Source organism: Danio rerio, chromosome 2, assembly GCF_052040795.2.
Source record: "Danio rerio strain M-AB ecotype USA chromosome 2, GRCz13ab, whole genome shotgun sequence".
Classification (NCBI taxonomy): Eukaryota; Metazoa; Chordata; class Actinopteri; order Cypriniformes; family Danionidae; genus Danio; species Danio rerio.
The window spans coordinates 61,080,856-61,101,811 of NC_141022.1; the positions used below are offsets into that span (position 1 = coordinate 61,080,856).

At 38.8% G+C, this 20,956-nt stretch overlaps 2 protein-coding genes across 3 annotated transcripts in view; both read right to left on the reverse strand.

Annotated features, from left to right (window-relative positions):
• The window catches only part of btbd2b (BTB domain containing 2b), a 1,074,195-nt gene that overhangs the window by 957,300 nt on the left and 95,939 nt on the right, over positions 1-20,956 (reverse strand). The gene's annotated exons all lie outside the window — the stretch shown is intronic.
• Positions 1-20,956, reverse strand: part of armc6 (armadillo repeat containing 6) — a 31,122-nt gene that overhangs the window by 3,089 nt on the left and 7,077 nt on the right. For both annotated transcript variants that reach the window (XM_087241718.1, XM_087241719.1), the window contains exons 3-8: positions 16,140-16,225; positions 12,959-13,240; positions 9,335-9,626; positions 6,090-6,235; positions 2,308-2,439; positions 708-845 (exon numbers count right to left, since the gene is read on the reverse strand). In XM_087241718.1, coding sequence (XP_087097844.1) covers positions 708-845; positions 2,308-2,439; positions 6,090-6,235; positions 9,335-9,626; positions 12,959-13,240; positions 16,140-16,225 — 1,076 coding nt within the window. The remainder of the gene's footprint in view (positions 1-707; positions 846-2,307; positions 2,440-6,089; positions 6,236-9,334; positions 9,627-12,958; positions 13,241-16,139; positions 16,226-20,956) is intronic.

Here is a 20,956-nt window from a genome sequence, read left to right on the forward strand (position 1 = left end):
TAACCAGAAATGACCTCTAAACGGCTGCGCTTGTGTTTGTAAACATTTGACTACATTACAAACACAGTTAGCATTAAGAAGGAACATAGAAACGTTATCTGACTAACATCTAGCAGCTAAAGGTGTCTGGAAAAATATTCACAGGCTTTTATTCTCATAAACCGCGCGCACGTGAATGCGTCTGACTGTTCTAATTGGCTAAAGCAGGTGTCTCACGTCAGCCCGTTCTAGACGTGGACGCGCTTATTACGGCAATCTTCCTTCTGCATTCACACAGCGCAGCATTCCGGCAAATTGCCGGTAATGTTACAACTTCTCTTTCCGGAAAATAGCCAGAACGAATTTACCGGTATTTTCAAAAAGGGCCTGTTCACACATACAACCTTTCCGGAAAATTGCCGGTAATTTTCCGGAAAGGTCAGTATGTGTGAAAGGGGCTATTGTTAAGCCTTTAAATGTCACTTTAAGCTGAATACAAAGAGTATATGCTGGCATCAGGGCAAAGATAAAATAAATCTGTTATTAGAGATGGATGAGTTATTAAAACTTTAATGTTTAGAAATGTGTAGAGAAAGTCTTCTCTCTGTTAAACAGAAATTGGGGAATAAAATATACAGATGGGCTAATAATTCTGACTTCAACTGTATACACAGACATGTATATTTTGTGATTTGAGACCGTATTTGTGCACAGTGTTTCAGCTGTACCTGCATGTTTGCCTCAGCTGGATGAGTCTTCATGGCCTGCAGAGCTGCCAGAGCTCCTCCACTCTCCATGATCACCTTACAGTTGTTGGGTTTGCGGAGAGCGAGAACACACAGCGCTGCACAGCCCTGCTCACACACCTGAAACACAGAAAACACACACACACACACACACACACACACACACACACACACACACACACACACACACACACACACACACACACACACACACACACACACACACACACACACACACACACACACACACACACACACACACACACACACACACACAGCGCTATAATTTTCAGTTTGTCTGTTTCTAATTTGCGAGTGAGCTTCTTAACTCTACAGCAGGGCTATTCAATTAGTTTGGCATGGGGGCCGGTTCATAAAAAGCATCCCAAACGAAGGGCCGGAGAGATGTGACTTGCTATATGAGTGATGACACAGCTATATATAAGAGCCCATATGCTGTATTTGTGCTCACAAAAACACCAACATCGGATTTTTCTACATTAAAATGCATTTTAAAACAACTGAATTGTCCAATTTACTTTTTTTTTCGGTTTACAAACATTTAAAATGTTGTATTTCACACAACAAAAGCAGTGCATTGCTGAAGAAGGCTTCTTCTACATTCAGACACATTTATATGTGATGTTTTGAACAGCAGAACAATTAGTGATGCAACGTTATAGATTTTGGTTGTACGATATAGTCTGAAGAATAATCATGCTTTCACGGTGATCACGTCTAATGTCATTTACAACAACAAGCTTTATATTAGGCAAGTAGCTATTAGGATTAACTGTTGTTATCATCTGGGTTCATGCGTATTTAATCTTTTCAATAATAATTCGTCCAACTTATATTTTTTTGACATTGCACTGAAAGGCACGCACAACTCTCACTGTGAGATGTATTCTACTGCGTGCGTCCAGACAGAGGCATTGTGTGCGCATATTGTCATTCTTACATTAGAAATACCAAACTTGCAAGCGGAAAAGACGTGATATGGGAACCGCCGCTGCTATAGTTAATCCTCCCTAAAATTGTACTTGGCAATGCCCATTATGATGATTTTTGATGATAAAATTATGATGATGACATTATAATACAGCACAGGTGTCAAAGCCAGTTCCTGGAGGGCCGCAGCTCTGCACAGTTTAGTTCTAACCCTGCTCCAACACACTTTCCTTTAGGTTTTAAACAAGCCTGAAGGACTCAATTAGTTTGATCAGGTGTGTTTAATTAGGGTTGAAACTAATGCTGCGCTCACACTAGAGTTTGAGCATGTGAAATTCTGTCGTACAGCGCTGGGGATTAAACATTATGTATAAACATTTTAAAAAGCGAGCGATTGGTCCATGTTTTAAATTTCTGTCCAGAGAGGTCATGTTTTGATCTTCGATTTATCTCATGAAGTCACGTGATGCAATTTTGCAGGTTAAAGTTCACCAAGCTTGAACTTTCCAACGCAGCGAACTGCAAAACTTGTCGCACGAGCTTGCGTTTCCTCGCGGCTTAAACTGTGCAGAGCTGCAGCCCTCCGGGAACTGGCTTTGACACTTGTGTAATACAGTATCTAATGTCACACCTGTGCATTGGCCATGTGACGATTCATCGCCATGACGATAAGCTCTGCTCCGCCCGCGTTCACAATGGCATCTTTGACGTCATCATTTCCTGCGATGGCCTTTAAAGCGCTGAGCACCTGCTTCACCAGCTCCTGAAAACACACACACACACACACACACACACACACACACACAGATGAGACAACAACAAATACAAAAACAAGCAGCTCTGTGTTTCTGAACTCTAATTAAAATTAATGGAAATGCTAAGATGAACACAAATTGTGAAAATGGCCATAAAAAAACTATAAACTTTATATCGGATCAGAAAAAATCTGCAATGGAAACACTTTTACCGCATAAATTCCAGTATGTGCATTAAAAAATGTCATGTGATTTTGTTATAGAAGATCATGTGTTTTTAAAATAGCAATAATTAGCAAACCATCTGCCTGACCGTCACCCCCAGTGATTCAGTATTAATATTATAATAGTATTATTTCCTCCAGAACTATTTTGAGCGTCTGCACTCCCAAAGAGCATCTCACTATGGAATAAAATTACTGTCATAAATATTTCGTGCGTGAATAAAATTCACGCATCCGTAATTATAAAATCGTAAAGGAAAATGGAACGTACTCGTAATTTTAAACAAGCGAGAGTCATCGATCACAATGGCGCGGCGGCTGGGCACTTAGAGCCCCCACACACCGTCTCATGGAAGAGTTTTGTTATTCCCTCTTTGATGCTGCGTTCACACCAGACGTGGAACGCACGTGAAGCGAGAGTGATTTCCATGTTAAGTCAATGCAAACGCACGAATAGACATCCTGCGGCGCGATACGCGCAAATAGCACGGCGCGAATGATGCAAATTGTGCGAATGGTGCGGTGCAAATGGAGCGATATGCGCGAATTGAGCGCTTTGCGCGATACGCGCAAATTGAGTGCTTTGCGCGATACATGCAAATTGAGCACTTTGCGCGATACATGCAAATTGAGCACTTTGCGCGATACCACGCGAATTGATCGCTTTGAGCGTTTCGCACGATTCACTCGAGTTCGAAAATCTGAACTTCAGCAGACATTCGCGCCGCGTTAACCAATCAGGAGCTTGCTCATGTGGGGGCGTGATTGTGACGTATCGCCTGTTGTCGGTGTTCTGGGGCAAATCCTCCAGCCGACACCGACAACAGTTCATCAAACTGGGCTTGGCTCAGTCAGAAGCACCGCTGAAAGCCTCCGTCATCCATGTTCAGTTTCTGGAGGAGTTTATGAGCTCACAGAGCTGGATGCACCTCTGAAAGGATGTAGTGGACTCAGACACGAACCTAAACGTATCAACGCTGTTTTTAAATCTTCATAAAGCACATAAACACTGTTATTTTCTTCATAAAATCCATGTTAGCCCTTTAGCTATAAAGCTAGAGTCACTGAGTAGACAGAAGCATTGCCCATCACACGAATCCGCGTCTGTGAATTTGACACGCGAATGAAGCAGATTTCACGCGCAAATGAAGCAGGGTTTGACGCGCGAATGAAGTGAGTAAACTCAAATGTTCACATGGCTATTTATCACGATTTATCCGCGTGTTCCGTGTCTGGTGTGAACACAGCATTACAGGCAGTGAGCGCAGTATCAGTATCGCTTGTTTATTAATGCCAGTGACAGCGGTGACGTAATTTTGACAGTGGAGTGTCGCTGTTTAATTCGTACTCGTAATCAGGACTTCGTGTCCGTGGTGAAACTGTTTTTGGTGTTTGTAAAATACACCCATCTTAAATTTATCAGTCATTTACAAACAGACCAAGGAAATTTTGTATCTGTGTCTGTTCTAATCGCAGATTTTGGAATTGTACACTCGTAAAATTACGACTACGTTCCGTTTTCCTTTACGATTTTATAATTACGGATGCGTGAATTTTATTTATTACCATGTATAAAAATGTTGTTCTCTTTGGGCGAACACACACTATGCTATCCAAACCGTGCCCAGGTCCGTTTCCCGAATCGTTTGAGAAGTGCGAGTACTCTGAATTGGGCTCAGGCACAATTTCCTTGGCCAACCCTGGCCCGGTTGGAAGAGGTTTGCCAGAGTGTGGTTCACTTGGGCTTTGGCGTGGTACGTTTTTAAGTGTGAGCTCAAAACACGCCTGAGCCCGAAACTGAAGACGACACGTGACTTTTAAGGGACTGTTAAATATGGATTTATTAAAGGGCCATGAAGCCCCCTCGTTTCAGCAGGGTGTTTTCACACCTCTACTTTGGAAAAAGTCAGAAAAGTGGGCGTGTCCAGCTCTGTTTAGGGGGGAGTGTCGGAGGAACTAAAGTGAGATGGTGTGGGAGTGTCTATTTGGGCACGCGCGAGTTTCAGTCAAAATACACAGACAGGAGAAAGTGATGGTGTTTAACCTACATGGACATCTGTAGTCGAATTATTTGCCAAATTATTAAATGTTGGACTTTAACTCAGTTTGGCTCCCTCGCGACAAACGTGATATTTGATTCGAGGAACTGCTCTAAGCGTGTATTTTTCATGCAATGTTTGATACCGCACGGCGAATGAGAGAAAAAAACCTCAGCATTTCCCGGAAACTTAGATGCACACGGCAGGTAGCGTCAGAAAGCCGCGTGTGTTATTCCGGTCACAAAATGCGGTGAAAACCCTACACGAGGTTATAGTTTGGTTGTGATGCTAACGTGTTTACACTCGGTGACTCAGTGCAATAGTTAACTTAGTTCGATACGAACAAACTGAATAAACAAAGAGCACTGGTCGCTCACTTATCAAATCTGTAGAGACAGGACAATCACCAGCAACTAGAGCCGCGTCTTTATTAAGAGGAGACTACAAGCGAATCCGGATCTCAGCGTTTGCAGAGGAGAACAGCTCTCAGGTAAACAATAATCCTCCTTAGACACGTAAGTTATTGTTGTCGAGCGTCGCGTACACTGTTAATCCACACGTGACTCCAGCTGCGCTCTCACAGAGAGAAAATGAAAACAAAACTTCACTGCAGCAAACTATAAAAGCAACACTTCACGCTTGTTTTGCCAACACAACGTGGCGTCTCTGTCGTATAAACACTGTGACAGTAATGAATATTAATGAAGTTGCACAATAGAGCGCGCTGATTGGTTTGACCCAAGCTTTACTCATGCATTAATGCAGCACACTTTAAGACGTAATAAGACACACTCTGGCACAGACGTCCTGTCTGCACGCTGGAATACACGCTATTATGTCATGACCGTGACGCAGCTTCAAAAATTCGTTTCAAACCGGAAGTACGAATTTGCTTGAAATAACGCAAAAACAACCAATTTACACTTTTTAGTGAAATATAAGTGTCCTAATAGTGTTTTTAGCAGTGTGGGACACATATAAAAATGTGACCCTTTAAACATTCTTACTGTTCAGTGAACACAAACTGTCGTAGATTATTAAAAACACAAACTCCTCACTGCACGACAACTGCACCGACTAAAACGGCTAAAAGAATATATCTGAAGAACTCTCCATTGTTGTGAGTGAGAGCACTTACTGAACAGTGCATCATCGATGACATAAGCGTGCCCAGGCCTGAATGTAATGTGAGTGCGGGCCGTCGGGGGAGACAGAAGGGGGATCAAGCGTGCTTAGGCCCGTTTAAGACAACTGTACATAGTGTGAGTACGCCCTTTGACTTGTTAGATGAAAACCATCATTATTCGCAATTCTTTCATGCAATATTTTAGTTTTTGTGCATCAATTTAATTTGCATCTTTGGATGGAAACATAATTATTGATCCGCCAGCTCACCTGACAATCCAGACTGTCCGCCAGGAGTGTGATCATGAATTTCAGGCCTCCAAGGTCTACGATGTCCTGACAAAACTCGTTTCTCACAGCTAGACGCGAGAGAGTGGCACAGAGTTCACTGAGCACTGATGTGTTTTCAGGATGAGCTGAAAAAAAAAATCATCATCATCATCATCATCATCATCATCATCATCATCATCATCATCATCATCATCAGTCGTTTAGGATTGGTTAAGCGTGCAATGAAATTAAATTATTTTTTTAATTACATGTTAATTTTAAGGGCATTCATAAGCTAGTGTGCTCCAAAACACTGCCAAATTTATGTTTGGAAGATATAAGCTTGCAGTTTTTTCCGCCTAAATGGATCAATGATTTTTTTTGTGATTATTCACATTAAATCCTCATTTGTTATGCAGAGAGTTGAGAATGAAAAGGCATGTAAATGAGAACTGCATGGCTCTTAAGCGACAGTAAACTAAATTCCTGCTGCCAAATGTTTTTATCATTGCTAAATCAAACAATGAAAGACAAGGACAAAACTACTGCTCTTCACTGAAAGGCTTTTGTAGCTTTAATATAAGAATAATAAGAACGAAATCATAATTTTTTCTTACAGTAAAGATGCTTAAAGCACAGTTTGATTGCGAGAACTTTCGATTAGTATGTTTTTTTTTACTTTTTGTCCCATTTTGCTTCAGTATTAAGAACAATCTTTGAAGATGTAGCAACCTTATTTACAGGAAGAAAAAACTATATATGCATTTAAAATTATATATACAGTTGAAGTCAGAATTATTAACCCCCCTAAATTATAAGCGCCCATGTTTATTTAAATTTTTTTTTCAATTTCTTTTGTAATGGAGAGCAGATTTTTTCAGCACATTTCTAATCATAATAGTTTTAATAACTAATTTCTAATAACTGATTTATTTTCTCTTTGTCATGATGACAGTAAATAATATTTTACTAGATATTCTTTAAGACACTTCTATACAGCTTAAAGTGACATTTAAAGGCTTAACTAGGTTAATTAGGTTAACTAGGCAGGTTAGGATAATTAGGCAAGTCACTGTATAATGATGGTTTATTCTGTAGATCATCGAAAAAAATATATAGCTTAAAGGGGCTAAGAATTTTGTCCCTAAAATGTTTTTTAAAAAATTAAAAAGTGCTTTCATTCTAGCCGAAATAAAACAAATAAGACTTTCTCCAGAAAAAAAAAACATTATCAGACACACTGTGAAAATTTCCTTGCTCTGATTAAACATAATTTGTGAAATATTTAAAAAAGAAAGAAAAATTCAAATGGGGGCGAATAATTCTGACTTCAACTGTATATACATATATATAGTGCTCAGGATATAGGAGTTCACCCATCACACAAATCTTTCATTTAATCAATATTTTCTTTAGGAAGCTTTATAATATTAATAATATTATATACTTGTATATTATATATTATAATATTTGTGCATATACATTAACCAGTTAAACTCTGCTGCTATTTTGGGATTTCCGCCTGGATTTTGCCTACCCAAATGTAAAAGCTTCCCAAATCCTCATGCAGAGGTGTAAATGCAAAACGTTGGTATAATTTTAAAGAAAACCCTTTGAATTTTCATAAAACACTATTGAAAGTGTTTAAAATATCTGTATATGTTGTCTGTGTCATAACAAACACCTAAAAAAAAAAGAGGCGCTTTTTGTATTTTTTAGTTTATAAACTCAAATGTGTAAGTGTACCTTTTAGGTTGTGTGTGGTCTAGCGTGCTGTAATTAATGTTGGTGGTTCCTGCACATGTCTGTAATCATAGAAAAAAAGAAAAATGTCTCCACCATAATCTATGCAGAAGTTATTGTGTTCCAACTGATGAGAGGTGCTGTACAAGCCACAGGGAGCGATCATTGCTTTCATATTTCACTATTCTTTTGTTTGATCAAACATAATTCACTGTGTTTGGAGCACGTCAGACATATAAAAGGATTACTTATGCACATCAGCTCAAAAACAGAGGAGAATGGCCCTGAAGCGTACAGCATAAGGTAAGAGATGACGGCTGTCTGTGCTATCTGGGGCTGCTTATTGATCATAAATGTATTGTTTTCACTTCTGCACCATGGAAACATCGAGATTCATTCGGCAACTGATTGATATGTGAATATAATTCAGTAAAAATAATGCTAGAACCCTATGAGCACTGGCAAGAGCTTTCATTTGAGCTATAACTTGTACATATGTCATATACAGTTTGTCAGAATTATTAGCCCCCTTGAATTATTAGACCGCTTGTTTATTTTTTCCCCAATTTATGTTTAACAAAGAGCAGATTTTTTTCAACACATTTCTAAACATAATAGTTTTAATAACTCATCTGTAATAACTGATTTATTTTATCTTTGTCATGATGACAGTAAATAATATTTGACTGGATATTCTTCAAGACACTTCTATACAGCTTAAAGAGACATTTAAAGGCTTAACTAGATTAATTAGGGTAACTAGGCAGGTTAGGGTAATTAGGCAACTCATTGTATAACGATGGTTTGTTCTGTAAATTATCAAAAAAAAAAAAAGCTTAAAAGGGCTAATAATTTTGTCCCTAAAATGGTGTTTAAAAAATTAAAAACTGCTTTTATTCTAGACGAAATAAAACAAATAAGACTTTCTCCAGAAGAAAAAATATTATCAGACATACTGTGAACATTTCCTTGCTCTGTTAAACATCATTTGGAAAATATTTGAAAAAGAAGAAAAAAATTAGAAGGGGGCTAATAATTCAGACTTAAACTGTATGAACCATATGAAAATGAACCAATGTTCAATACCCAGCTCGGGTTTCCATAATACGGTGTATTTAAGTGTAAACAACTTTTGTACAGTATAATAAACACCTAAGTGGTGCATAAAATATAGATTCTACACTTTTAAACGAAACCACTTATGGTGGTCTGGTGCAACGCAAGCCCTTTAAATCTTAAGGCAAAAGTCGATGACGTTACAGACCGGGTACCAGGTCCGCAGAGTTTAACGGTTAAATTAGTCAGTACTGAGGCCAGAGTAATACAGGGTAAAAGTTGTTATTTGCAGAATATCGCACTGCTATCAGCCAATCAGATTTAGGAACTAGACAGAACTGTTATATAAATATAAACAATTATAAATATTTGTGATTCAAATAATTGTGATTATGATTTTTCCCCTAATCAAGCAGCCCTAATGCTAAATGACAAAATGCACTGACCTTTAGCAGCTTCCACCATGACTTTCAGTCCGTTCTGCTCCAACACGATCATCTTGGCGTGTTCGTGGGCGTGTCCAAACGGCACCCGCACGTCATCATCAAAAGTCATGACCCTGAGCGCCACGCAGGCGTCTCGCACAACCTCGGGATGTTGTAAGTACCGCGTGATGCTGCCGGCCAGCAGAGGGAGAACTCCGGCCTTCACCAGATCCTGACGGTTGTTTTCGTGCTTCAGACAGCAGTTCCGCACGGTACGCACACACAGACAGACCACACCCGCGTCCTGCTGGTGCTACACACATTCTGAGAGTCAATAATTCAATATACACGATTCCTACAGCTTTTCTAAAGTCAAAGTCAAACTTTTTTTAGCATTTTTCAGGAGCTTTGCAAACTTTATAAGTGTGGCACATTAGATATTTACACACTACCTGACAAAAGTCTCGTTGTGGATCTTAAGCCTAGTTCACACTACAGGATTTTAAACATCAGCAGATCGCTGTGCCGTTCACACTACATGACCTGACTTTGTGTCTTTAAATCTCTGAGGTGTTCACACTACGCAACACTCCGTGAACGATCCACAAGAGGGGGGTCACACACTACATGATCTGACAACAACTCATTCCCCATCAGCTCATTCAAGCTACCAAACCACAGCCAATGAAATGTTGAGGGAGGAGTCGTCAGAAAAAGCTGAACACTATTGGCTGCTTGTGTGCGGATTACATCACTGACAGCGTTTCAAGCTTTGGAGAAAGCATTTAAAAACATCGTCAAATCAGCTGATTTATCAGCGGATTAATCACAGAGAGTTTTTAATTTTTGTAATTTTATAACTCTTTGAAATAAAACAAACATATTTATAACACCCTGCCGTTTTCTAACTATCAGTGTATTTCTTTCTGACATTGTTATTTTTTTTTTATTACAAAACAGTAAAGAACTGAGCATTTCTGCCTTAAATTACCATATTGGTCAAAATGACTGCATGCATGTCTGATACTTTTCACTGTGACTTTAAATATGTGTGCATTTTCTTGCCTGGCAACTTCCTGCTAACATAAACAAAACTTTCTGATGGCAAAAACATCAATTTACTTCAGATATCTTTCAAAACAGCATATTCTGTGCTGTGAAATAGCTCCTGTTTGAAAGTGAAAATGAAAGCCAAGACCTTTAAGTGTTTTAGTATCTTAACTACATATTTATAGGCTGTATTACCAAAAAAGATTATATTTTTAGGGTAATTGTGTCATTAAATATGATGCCAGACATTCAAAGCTTAATTTTAATATCTCAATAATAGCTTTGAATGTAAATATGTTGTGACAGTATGGCGTTTCATATGAGAACGGTCAGAATGAGCCGTATGGTAATTCTAATAGTTACAGAATTCTAGTAGCACTGTTTATATAGCTTACTCTCATGTCTGTGTTAACACAGAATGAAGCGAGTGCACCGATGCCCATTCTGACCAATCACAGATGTTTCTGCTGAGCTCCTGAACACACAGGCATTCAGCTCGTGCTGATCTGCTCTCTCATTGGCTGCAGCTCGTCACTACATCTGACCACACGTGGGGTTGAGTCGGCCGACTGCTCTGGAATATTTAGCATGCTGAATGTTGGATTTCCGGCTGCGAGGTGTCGGCGACGCGTCAGCGAGCCTCGTTGATGCGTTGTTCAGTAGTTCACACATAAAGAGCGGCGAGCGCCGTGCACCCGCAGATTTCTTCCCGATCACAGCCCGATCTGTCGGCGAGCTCGTTAACTTCCAAATCGGGCTCAAATCAGGCTTAAAATCCTCTAGTGTGAACTAGGCATTAGTTGTAAGAGCAACACATAATAACTTGACTTCTAGTTCATTGGGAAAAGTGTCAGAAGGTGTTTTTTTTTTCAGATGAGTCATATGTTGAACTGCATCCCAATCATCACAAATACTGCAGAAGACCTACTGGAACCAGCATGGACCAAAGATTCTCACAGAAATCAGTCAAGTTTGGTGAAGGAATAATGATCAACATCAACAGCCTGAGGTATCGAGACATTAGTGCTGCCCATTACATTACAAACCACAGGAGAGGGACAATTCTCCAGCAGGATAGCGCTCCTGCTCATACTTCAGCCTCCACATCAAAGCTCCTGAAAGCAAAGGAGGTCAAGCTGCTCCAGGACTGGCCAGCCCAGTCACCAGACATGAACATTATTGAGTATGTCTGGGGTAAGATGAAGGAGGAGGTGTTGAAGATGAACACAAATCTTGATGAACTCTTGATGAACTCTGGGAGTCCTGCTGAAGGCTTTCTTCTTCATTCCAGATGACTTTATTAATCAGTGATTTGAGTCGTGTCAGAGATGTATGGATGCAGTCCTCCAAGCTCATGATGGAGTCAGACACAATATTCATTCTGTCTCCACTGCAGCAGGACTTTATATTCTATACTGGACATTATTTCTGTTCAGGGATGAGACTTTAGTCTGAGCAGAGTCAGACCGCACTGTCCTAATCAAATCATTAATAATCAAGGCATGATCATATTTTATTGTGCTCAAATAAGCAAAATCTAGAGGCCTTTACCTTTCATATAAGTCACTTCTGACACCAAATGATCAACTAGAAGTCCAGTTATTATTTATTGTTCCTAAAACCTGGATTTAGGACATGACTTTTGTCAGGTAGTGCATATAGTTCAAGAAAAAATTATTAGTCCTCCTGTGAAATCTAATTCCTTTTCAAATATGTGCTGGTTAATGGAGAGATTTTTTTAACAGCAATCTTTGTCATGATGACAGCACATAATATTTGACAAGACACTAGTATTCAGCTGAAAGTGACATTTAAAGGCTTAGGTAATGTCTAATAGCACATTCAAATCTAAATTTGTACTCATTTTATTAAATGGAGTTAATAATGAAACGTATAACATATATAACTGTAACTATAGGATAGAGGGTCTCTCACTGCTGATTTTAAAACATTGACATATGTTTCCTAATGAGATTTTATTGCAAAAAGTTACCTGTTGTACTTTATCATCCTTTTACAATTAAATTGGGTTGAAACATTTGTTAACTTTGAACATTTTTATACAATAAATCAATGTACCAAGTGATTTTGGTTGTTATGTTGAGTAAAAAAAAAAAAGTGTTGAGCAAAGATTAACCATGATAAATTGCATCCAAAATAAAACTTCCACATTAGCCAATTTGTGTATTACATATATTATTAATATGTAATGCATACACATAAATAAGAACAAAACTATGCAATCATACACAGTCAGAATTATTAGCAATCCTGAATTATTAGCCCCATTATTAAAATAATAATATTGATAAAACTGCTTTTATTCCGGCTGAAATAAAACAAATAAGACTTTCTCCAGAAGAAAAAATATTAGAGGAAATACTGTCAAAAATTACTGAATCTGTTCAACATCATTTGTGAAATATTTAAAAAGAAGACAAAAAAAAAACACAAGAGGGCAAATAATTCAGACTTTAACTGTAATAAATAGCAGAAAAATCAACATATTGCATTGTCAGATTTTCGATAATACCATGATTAAAGCAATTAGCAATTAATCATAACAAGAAAAATATGATACCATCAAAAGCCTACCTGATGCTCAGTCAAAACCCGGATTAAAAACAGCTTCCCCTCCTCATCCAGCAGATCCGGCTGGCCATCGGTCAGCGCACAGAGAGCAGCCAGAGCCACAGAAAGAGCCTCCTTATCTCCGGCCGATCTCTGGCAGCAGCTGAGGATTGTGGGATACGCGTCTTTCTGAGCGGCCAGGTATCTCTGAGCGAAGCCCAGATTGCACTGATCGGTGAAGAGTCTCAGGTCATCCAACACAGAAGTGGATGAAGACGACACTGCGCTTTTCAAAGACTCTAAAGCCTGAAATATACCACAAATCAATCAATCAAACAATCAATCAATCAACCAATAAACCTTTATTTATATAGCACCTTACTGCAACTGAGATTGACCAACGTGCCAGTAAAAACAAATTATACAACTATGAAGAGGGGGCGAGGCAGTGGCACAGTAGGTAGTGCTGTCGCCTCACAGCAAGAAGGTCGCCGAGTCGCTGGTTCGAACCTCGGCTCAGTTGGCGTTTCTGTGTGGAGTTTGCATGTTCTCCCTGCCTTCGCGTGGGTTTCCTCTGGGTGCTCCGGTTTCCCCCACAGTCCAATGACATGCGCTACAGGTGAATTGGGTAGGATAAATTGTCCGTAGTGTATGAGTGTGTGTGTGAATGTGTGTGTGGATGTTTCCCAGAGATGGGTTGCGGCTGGAAGGGCATTCGCTGCGTAAAAATCTTGCTGGATAAGTTGGCGGTTCATTCCGCTGTGGCGACCCCGGATTAATAAAGGGACCAAGCCGACAAGAAACTGAATGCAACTATGAAGAGGGTGACACAGTAGCGCAGTGGGTAGTGCTGTCGCCTCACAGCAAGAAGGTCTCTGGTTTGAGTCCTAGCTGGCATTTCTTTGTGAAGTTTGCATGTTCTCCCCATGTTGGCGTGGGTTTCCTCCAGTTTCCCCCATAGTCCAAACACATGCGGTAAAGGGGAATTGATTAACCTAATTGGCCGTAGTGTATGAGTGGGTGTGAAAAGTGGGTGCAAGAGCGTATGGGTGTTTCCCAGTGATGGAATGCAGCTGGAAACATATTTATTAAAATAATATTTTAGTCACTAAACATATTAGGAAATTGAAAGATAATACAAATAATTTCCAGCAAAAAAACTGCAAAAAAAAAAATCCTCTTTTTCAAATTTGTATTTAATATTTTTCTATAACATATAAATTCGGCTGTACTAGTTTTTGGAGCGTTATCGTCAGTTATTTTGTTTGATAAGCTCCAGATTTGGCTTCAGTACTGAATAATCTAATATATATACACAAATATAACATTGTATAGCTTATAGAGCTGCACGATTCTGGCTAAAATGAGAATCGTGATTTTTTTGCTTGAAATAAAGATCAGGATTTTCTCACGATTCTGTAGATGTAAAATAAAGGTATGGTCAAAACAAACATATGGCACAACATCGCTAATAATATTATGTGTAGGTCTACTGGCTTCTATAAATAATTATATTCTACTAATAATAAATCTGATGTTGAATTATTATGTTTGAGATATATGCTCGCAATCTGTCATATTAGGCAAATTTATTCACTGGTAAAATCAGACATTTGCCATTATGAGATTATATTCAACAATATATAGGCTAGAGTAGTAATACTGACACTGTAAACATTTATTTTCATGCACAACTGTGGGTTCACTATGAAAGAAAAAACATATCACATGCTTGTTGTAATCAACTCTAAAGTGCGATATGATCATTTAAATGGAGTGCACACTTTCGGTTTCATTTTGACTGCTAAGTGCTGTTGTGTTCATACTTGGCCCGCGGCTCCCTAACGATCACTCTGTGCAACAAACTGAATATTATTTACATCTGTATTACCTGTTACTCGCAACATATGCAGGTTCTGTTCACTAAAGTAGATGTGCACTCGTCTATCATTAAGTAGAGCACGAGCGCCCTCTCTGTGATAACAGCTCACGGTCAGCAGCTCACGTCACGTGTGATTTCCCGATCGCGAAAATATCATTATATGAAGACAAAAATGACATTTTTAGGTGAATTATACTCTATAAATACAGCATGTGACTTATTCAACATCATTTGGAGGTGTCACTGAGCAACGTGTGTGATACAATGAAAAGACTCGTGCAGCCGCCTTTTCTTCCCTCCTGAACTCGAAAATATGATTGACAGAATCGTAGAAATGCTGGATTAAGATCGTCAAGGGGTCGAATCGAGATTGCGATCTTTTAACGATTAATTGTGCAGCTCTAATAGCTTTCTATTAAAATATGAATTCAAAAGAGAGATTTGTGCTTATATATGCTGAGCACTGTAGCATTGAATCAATTGTGCAGAGTAAACAAATGATTCAATTAAATGAAATTGCAAAATGATTTTAAAGTGTAATATGAAACACTTTACAATAAAGTCTTTAAGCCAGGGGTGTCCTGCAGATTTTAGCTTCAATTTGCCTCAACACACCCGAAAGGATGTTTCTTTAAAGCCTAGTAAGAGCTTCATTAGCTAGCCCAGATGTGTCTAATTGGGGTTGGAACTAAACTTTCCAGGACCAAAGCTGCGTCCGTTTGCAAGTTTGAATTTAAACGTACAACTCGGCCGTTAGAAAAGTACGTTCTATACAGTATGAATGTGAAAAGTATGAATGGAATTCGGACGTACTACATCAGCCATTTTGTCATGGTCACATGACCTACCGTCAACTGCGTCGCTTTACTCCGATTCATGAATTCTCTCGCGGGGCATCATAGGATAGCGCAGCATGCATGGGATGCGCACTCCAGAATCTCGCCGGAAGTAGTAAGTCATCTGGGTACTTCTCGCATACTGATTTTCGAATTCTATGAATTCTGACACACTACTCGGCTCACATACTGATTTTTGCGTACTATATAGTATGGAAGTACGCAGTTTCGGAGGCAGCACAAGTTTAAACTTGCCTGCTTTAAGCTGAATACTATCATCTTGAAAAATATCTAGTATAATATTATGTACTGTCATCACGGCAAAGACAAAAGAACCGAGTTATTAAAAATTAGTTATTAAAACTATTGTGTTTCTAAATGTGATTCTTTTAAAAAGCACTTGGGAAATACTTCGTCTTCAAATACAAATCTGTAGTGCTTTTAGGCTAGGATGTAAACTTAGATTACATTTAGCATGAAGATTTACCTGTAAAACCTCATGGGTTTGATCCTCTGCGTTTTCTTCAGAAGAAACTTTCGGCACTGCTTTAACAATGTTGCTGAGATCCACACCTGTGACAAATAATCACACTGATTTATTACTGTATCACCATGTGCGTATATTTATGACATATGACATAATACAGTGTTTTTCAAAGTCTAAGACGGTAGGCCTCCCTTTTGACACAACTTATCCACTGGTGCCCCCCTCCTCCCAAACACGCATGCACACGCACACACACATACATACATATATATATATATATATATATATATATATATATATATATATATATATATATATATATATATATATATATATATATATATACACATACACACATATCAGGGCTCGAAATTAACCTTTTTGCTTGGTAGTACCGGTGCTCCTAACTTTAAAAATGTAGGCGCATCAGCCAAAATTTAGTTGCACCCATCAATTATGAGCACCTTTACTACAAGTTTTATACAAACATATTTATTGCATTTGAAATCAACACTATTCAAACTAACAAGCAAAAAAAAAAATGTTAATATATCTGCAAGCGTGAGGAAAATATGTATCAACGAAATCCCGTTATCACAAGAAAATACATTTTTATAACAGAACTGACTGACCAAAGCACGGAGCGCTCACCGGTCCTGCACACACTGCTTGAATGAATCTGTTAACGGTATAACTGTGCTGTTCTCACAAGTGCTGTCTGATATTGCACTGATGCTTTTGACATATACTGTGCCTTATTATATGCATACATGTTAATAGCAATACCGGTCTTTTCACGATTAGCGATATTAGTTTACTCAGTGCAAGCCTGTTTGCGATGGTGTACGTGGTGTTAAATTTGACATATAGCTGCTCCTTGCATTATTTATAACTTTAGATGCCATGGTTTCTAAAACAACATCTGTCTGTTATCTTCATTCTCATCTTCAGCGCTTTACAATGTTTCGCGGTAGCAGCTCTCTCTGTCATCCCAAGACAGAAGGGACTGAGTTATTGACAGCTGATATTAACCAATCATTCGCGTTCAGTGCTAGAGCAGTGGTGGGCCAATAAGAAGAACGTGAAGGCGGGGCAAGCAACTCGAACTTGGCTTTTACTTTAGCAAGTCGACATGACAACTGTTTTAAACCATTCCTGAGCGCTGCGTTTCGCGTTCCGAGTGCAGACAAAGAGCTTAGAGATGCATTCTGCGTGAATGCCTCCCGAATCCGCGCATGTGGTGAACATTTTGCAGTAAAAACTGGTCGCACACAACAATTTTAAGCACTCGCAGAAATGCTCCCAAATATATTATAAGGTCGCATAGATAAAATTTCGGGCTTTATATATACTGTGTATATATATATATATATATATATATATATATATATATATATATATACACACAGTATATATAAAGACACAGACAGATGTCAGACTGTTAACTCACTTTTATCATCATTTGCATGAAAGTGCAATTATTTACAGAGTAATAAGTATTTTAATATAACATTTTTAAAATTAGGATGATGGTTCAATATGAATAGAACAGATCCAAGAACTGTCCATCCCAGTCAAAACAGCCAAAGTTTAGCGGGTCTCATGCTGTCATTAGCCAAAATATCTTGACAAACCACACATAAAGGTCGTGGTTCATCAGCTGGTCCTGTCCACGTAAATCCTAAACTCAAATACTGATCATCATATTGTCGTCTTTTGGGTTTAAACCCTGAACTTGAAGGCTTTGAATCAGGGGGTCTCAGAAACCAATCCATTGTATTAGCAGGCATATACCTGTATTGGTGGGCTTGCCAAACAGAAGCGAACTCACAGCTATGGCCTTCTGGGTAAAAAAGGTTTTCTTATTTTTGTACGTATTATCTTTTTTTTTAGCTTTGTTTAATTAGAACGGTTAAAATATAATAAAAAATACGTATAATAATTAATCTTAATAATGATATTTTTATTATTTAATATTTTTTCCCGCGCCTCTCCTGACATGCTCTGGCGCCCCCCAGGGGAGGCGCGCCTCACACTTTGAAAACCCCTGACATAATACATTGGTCAGGACACAATATTTGCCTTTAAAGCAAGTCATTGTATAGCAGTAGTTTGTTCTGTAGGCAACTGAAAAATAATAATATTGCTAATAATATTTACCTCAGACATTAAAAAAAAGATAAACGTATTGTAAACTTATTGTATTCTAGCTAAACTAAAAGATATAAGACTTTCTCCAGTAAGAAAACGATAATAGAAAATACTGTGAAAAATGTCCTCTCTCTGTTAATCAGCACTTGGGAAATATTTAAAGAGAATAATGAATTTCACAGAGGGCGACACGGTGGCTCAGCGGTGAGCACTGTTGCCTCACAGCGAGAAGGTCGCTGGTTTAAGTCCCAGCTGGGTCAGTTGGCGTTTCTGTGTGGAGTTTGCATGTTCTCCCGTGTGGGCAGGGGTTTCCTCCAGGTGCTCCGGTTCCCCCACAGTCCCAACACATGCTCTATAGGGGAACTGATGATCTAAATTGGCTGTAGTGTATGTGACTGAATAAGTGTGTGTGTGGGTGTTTCCCAGTACTGGGTTGCAGCTGGACGGGCATCCGCTGCGTAAAACAGATGCAGGATAAGTAGGTGGTTCAATCCGCTGTGGCAACCCCTGATCAATAAAGGGACTAATGCCAAGTTCAGACTGCATGATTTTAGCCCCAATTTTGACTTGCCAACAGATTTTGAGAAATCGCCGACAAATGTCTGAAATCCCAGACAAATCGGTGCTCGTTCACGTGAGTAACAATCACACAGCATTAATTATTGAAGACGCCATCTGAGAGAATCGCTGATGATTCGCCGACACCCATGAGATATTTGTGATGCTAAACATCTGGGGCCTCATGTACGAAGACTTGCGTGGAAATCTTACTAAAACATTGGTACGCACAAAGCTGTAAATGTGCGGACGCAGAAAAAAATTCAGATGTATGAAACACTGCGTACGCCGAATCTCACGCATATTCTTTTGTACATCTGAATGAACGTGAAACTGAGCGCAACATGCACGAGCACAAAACCCCTCCCTGCCTCCTCCCCCGTATGAATATGCTAATGACTATGCTAATGGAAAAACCCAACGAAAAAGCAACGGCAAAAGCAAGCAAGAGGAGAAACTTTGAACAGAATGTGAATGTGGAGGTGCTGCTTTCAGAGGTAGACCGGAGGAAAGCGGTGTTATTTGCAAGTTTGTTCTCCAGAATTAACAACAAAAGAAAAAAAATATAGTGGGAGAGTTTAGCTGATGCGGTTAACACAGTTTGGTCTGAACATCGCACTGAGTGCATTAAAAAAAAAGAAATAGTGTGGTTTATATCTGTAAAATGTTGCAGTACTCTTAACAGTCTCAGTGGCGCTACTCGTAAGACGCATGTGATCATGAATTGACACGTTCGAGCATGAGCTTGGCTCGAATCCAGCGTCTGATGAGCTCTTTCTTGTTTTTTCCCCCGCTACATATCAGATTTTGCCAACTATTTATCACGAGAAAGACAAGTAGGAATCATTAATAAGTTTGTGCATCATATTTTATTTGCACATTTATTGAATGGAAATGTTTCTGATTCACGCATGCAAATTCATCTTCAGATAGTGTCTTTATAGCAATGTGCGTGCAGTAATCGCTCCCATTACAATGGGAAAACAGGCGACCGCTGCAAATTGTGCTTTAATGTTTGGCTGCTCAACTGTATGGTATGGAAACCTTATACACCTGCTAGATGAACCCGTCTCATACAGCTGCCAGTGCAAGGCTCAGACACTTTGTAGAGAGCAATTTAACACAACTGCCTCTAGGAGTCGCCAATGGAAATAAAACAGACACGCACAAAAAATGTGCGTACGCCAGCCATGAAGCTGCCGTGAAGCTGCGCACATTACCACGTTCAGTTCATTGTTAGTAAATCCAAACGTGAGCGATTCTGAGCGTGAAACCTGGCATACGCAAAGTTTTTGTGCGTACGCAGCGTTGATACATGAGGCCCCTGGAGCTGTCAGTGATTCAAATCATGCCGTGTGAAATGTGTTCGGGTTAAAAATAACATCAGCGATCACCTACAGCTAATGAAAGAGCAGCATTTACTAGTGTGGGTATCTGCAGGCCAGTGGTAGGTTGAAGGAGGATCTAAAAGCGGTAAATTTTCAAAAAATTTTTTTGATGCAAGAAATGGAGGAAAAACTAGTGTAAATTTGGCAGGAGCACTCGTGTCTGTTTGACATATCATCTGAGCAATTCCACAACCGGTTCGAAATAAAGTTATTAAATAAATAATTCCCTTCAAAAGCCAAAGCTAAAGCTAAAGGCTTCTTTCTCATTCTGTAGTTAATAACAAAAGATATACTATGTGACATTGGGTTGTGTGAAACCTCCTGTCGTTGATCCATCTTGCAGTGTAAACAAAGCAGTGACAAAACGCTAGCCAAGATAGTCATGCAGTGTCAAACCATCTGTGACGTGACTACTTTAAAAACCCTGTGGATAAGCCGAAGGAAAAACAATAACTAAATGAATTTCACCGAATGGCAAATTATTTTGTCCCTAAACATATTTAACACGTAAAAAATAACAGAAAATCACACACAAACACACACACATATATATATATATATATATATATATATATATATATATATATATATATATATATATATATATATATATATATAATATCTTAATTTGCATATGTAAAATTGATGTGACTGTCTAATTTAACAGTATAGCAATTGAGAACAAAAAATTTGAAATTAGCTATTAAAACTAAGAAAAAT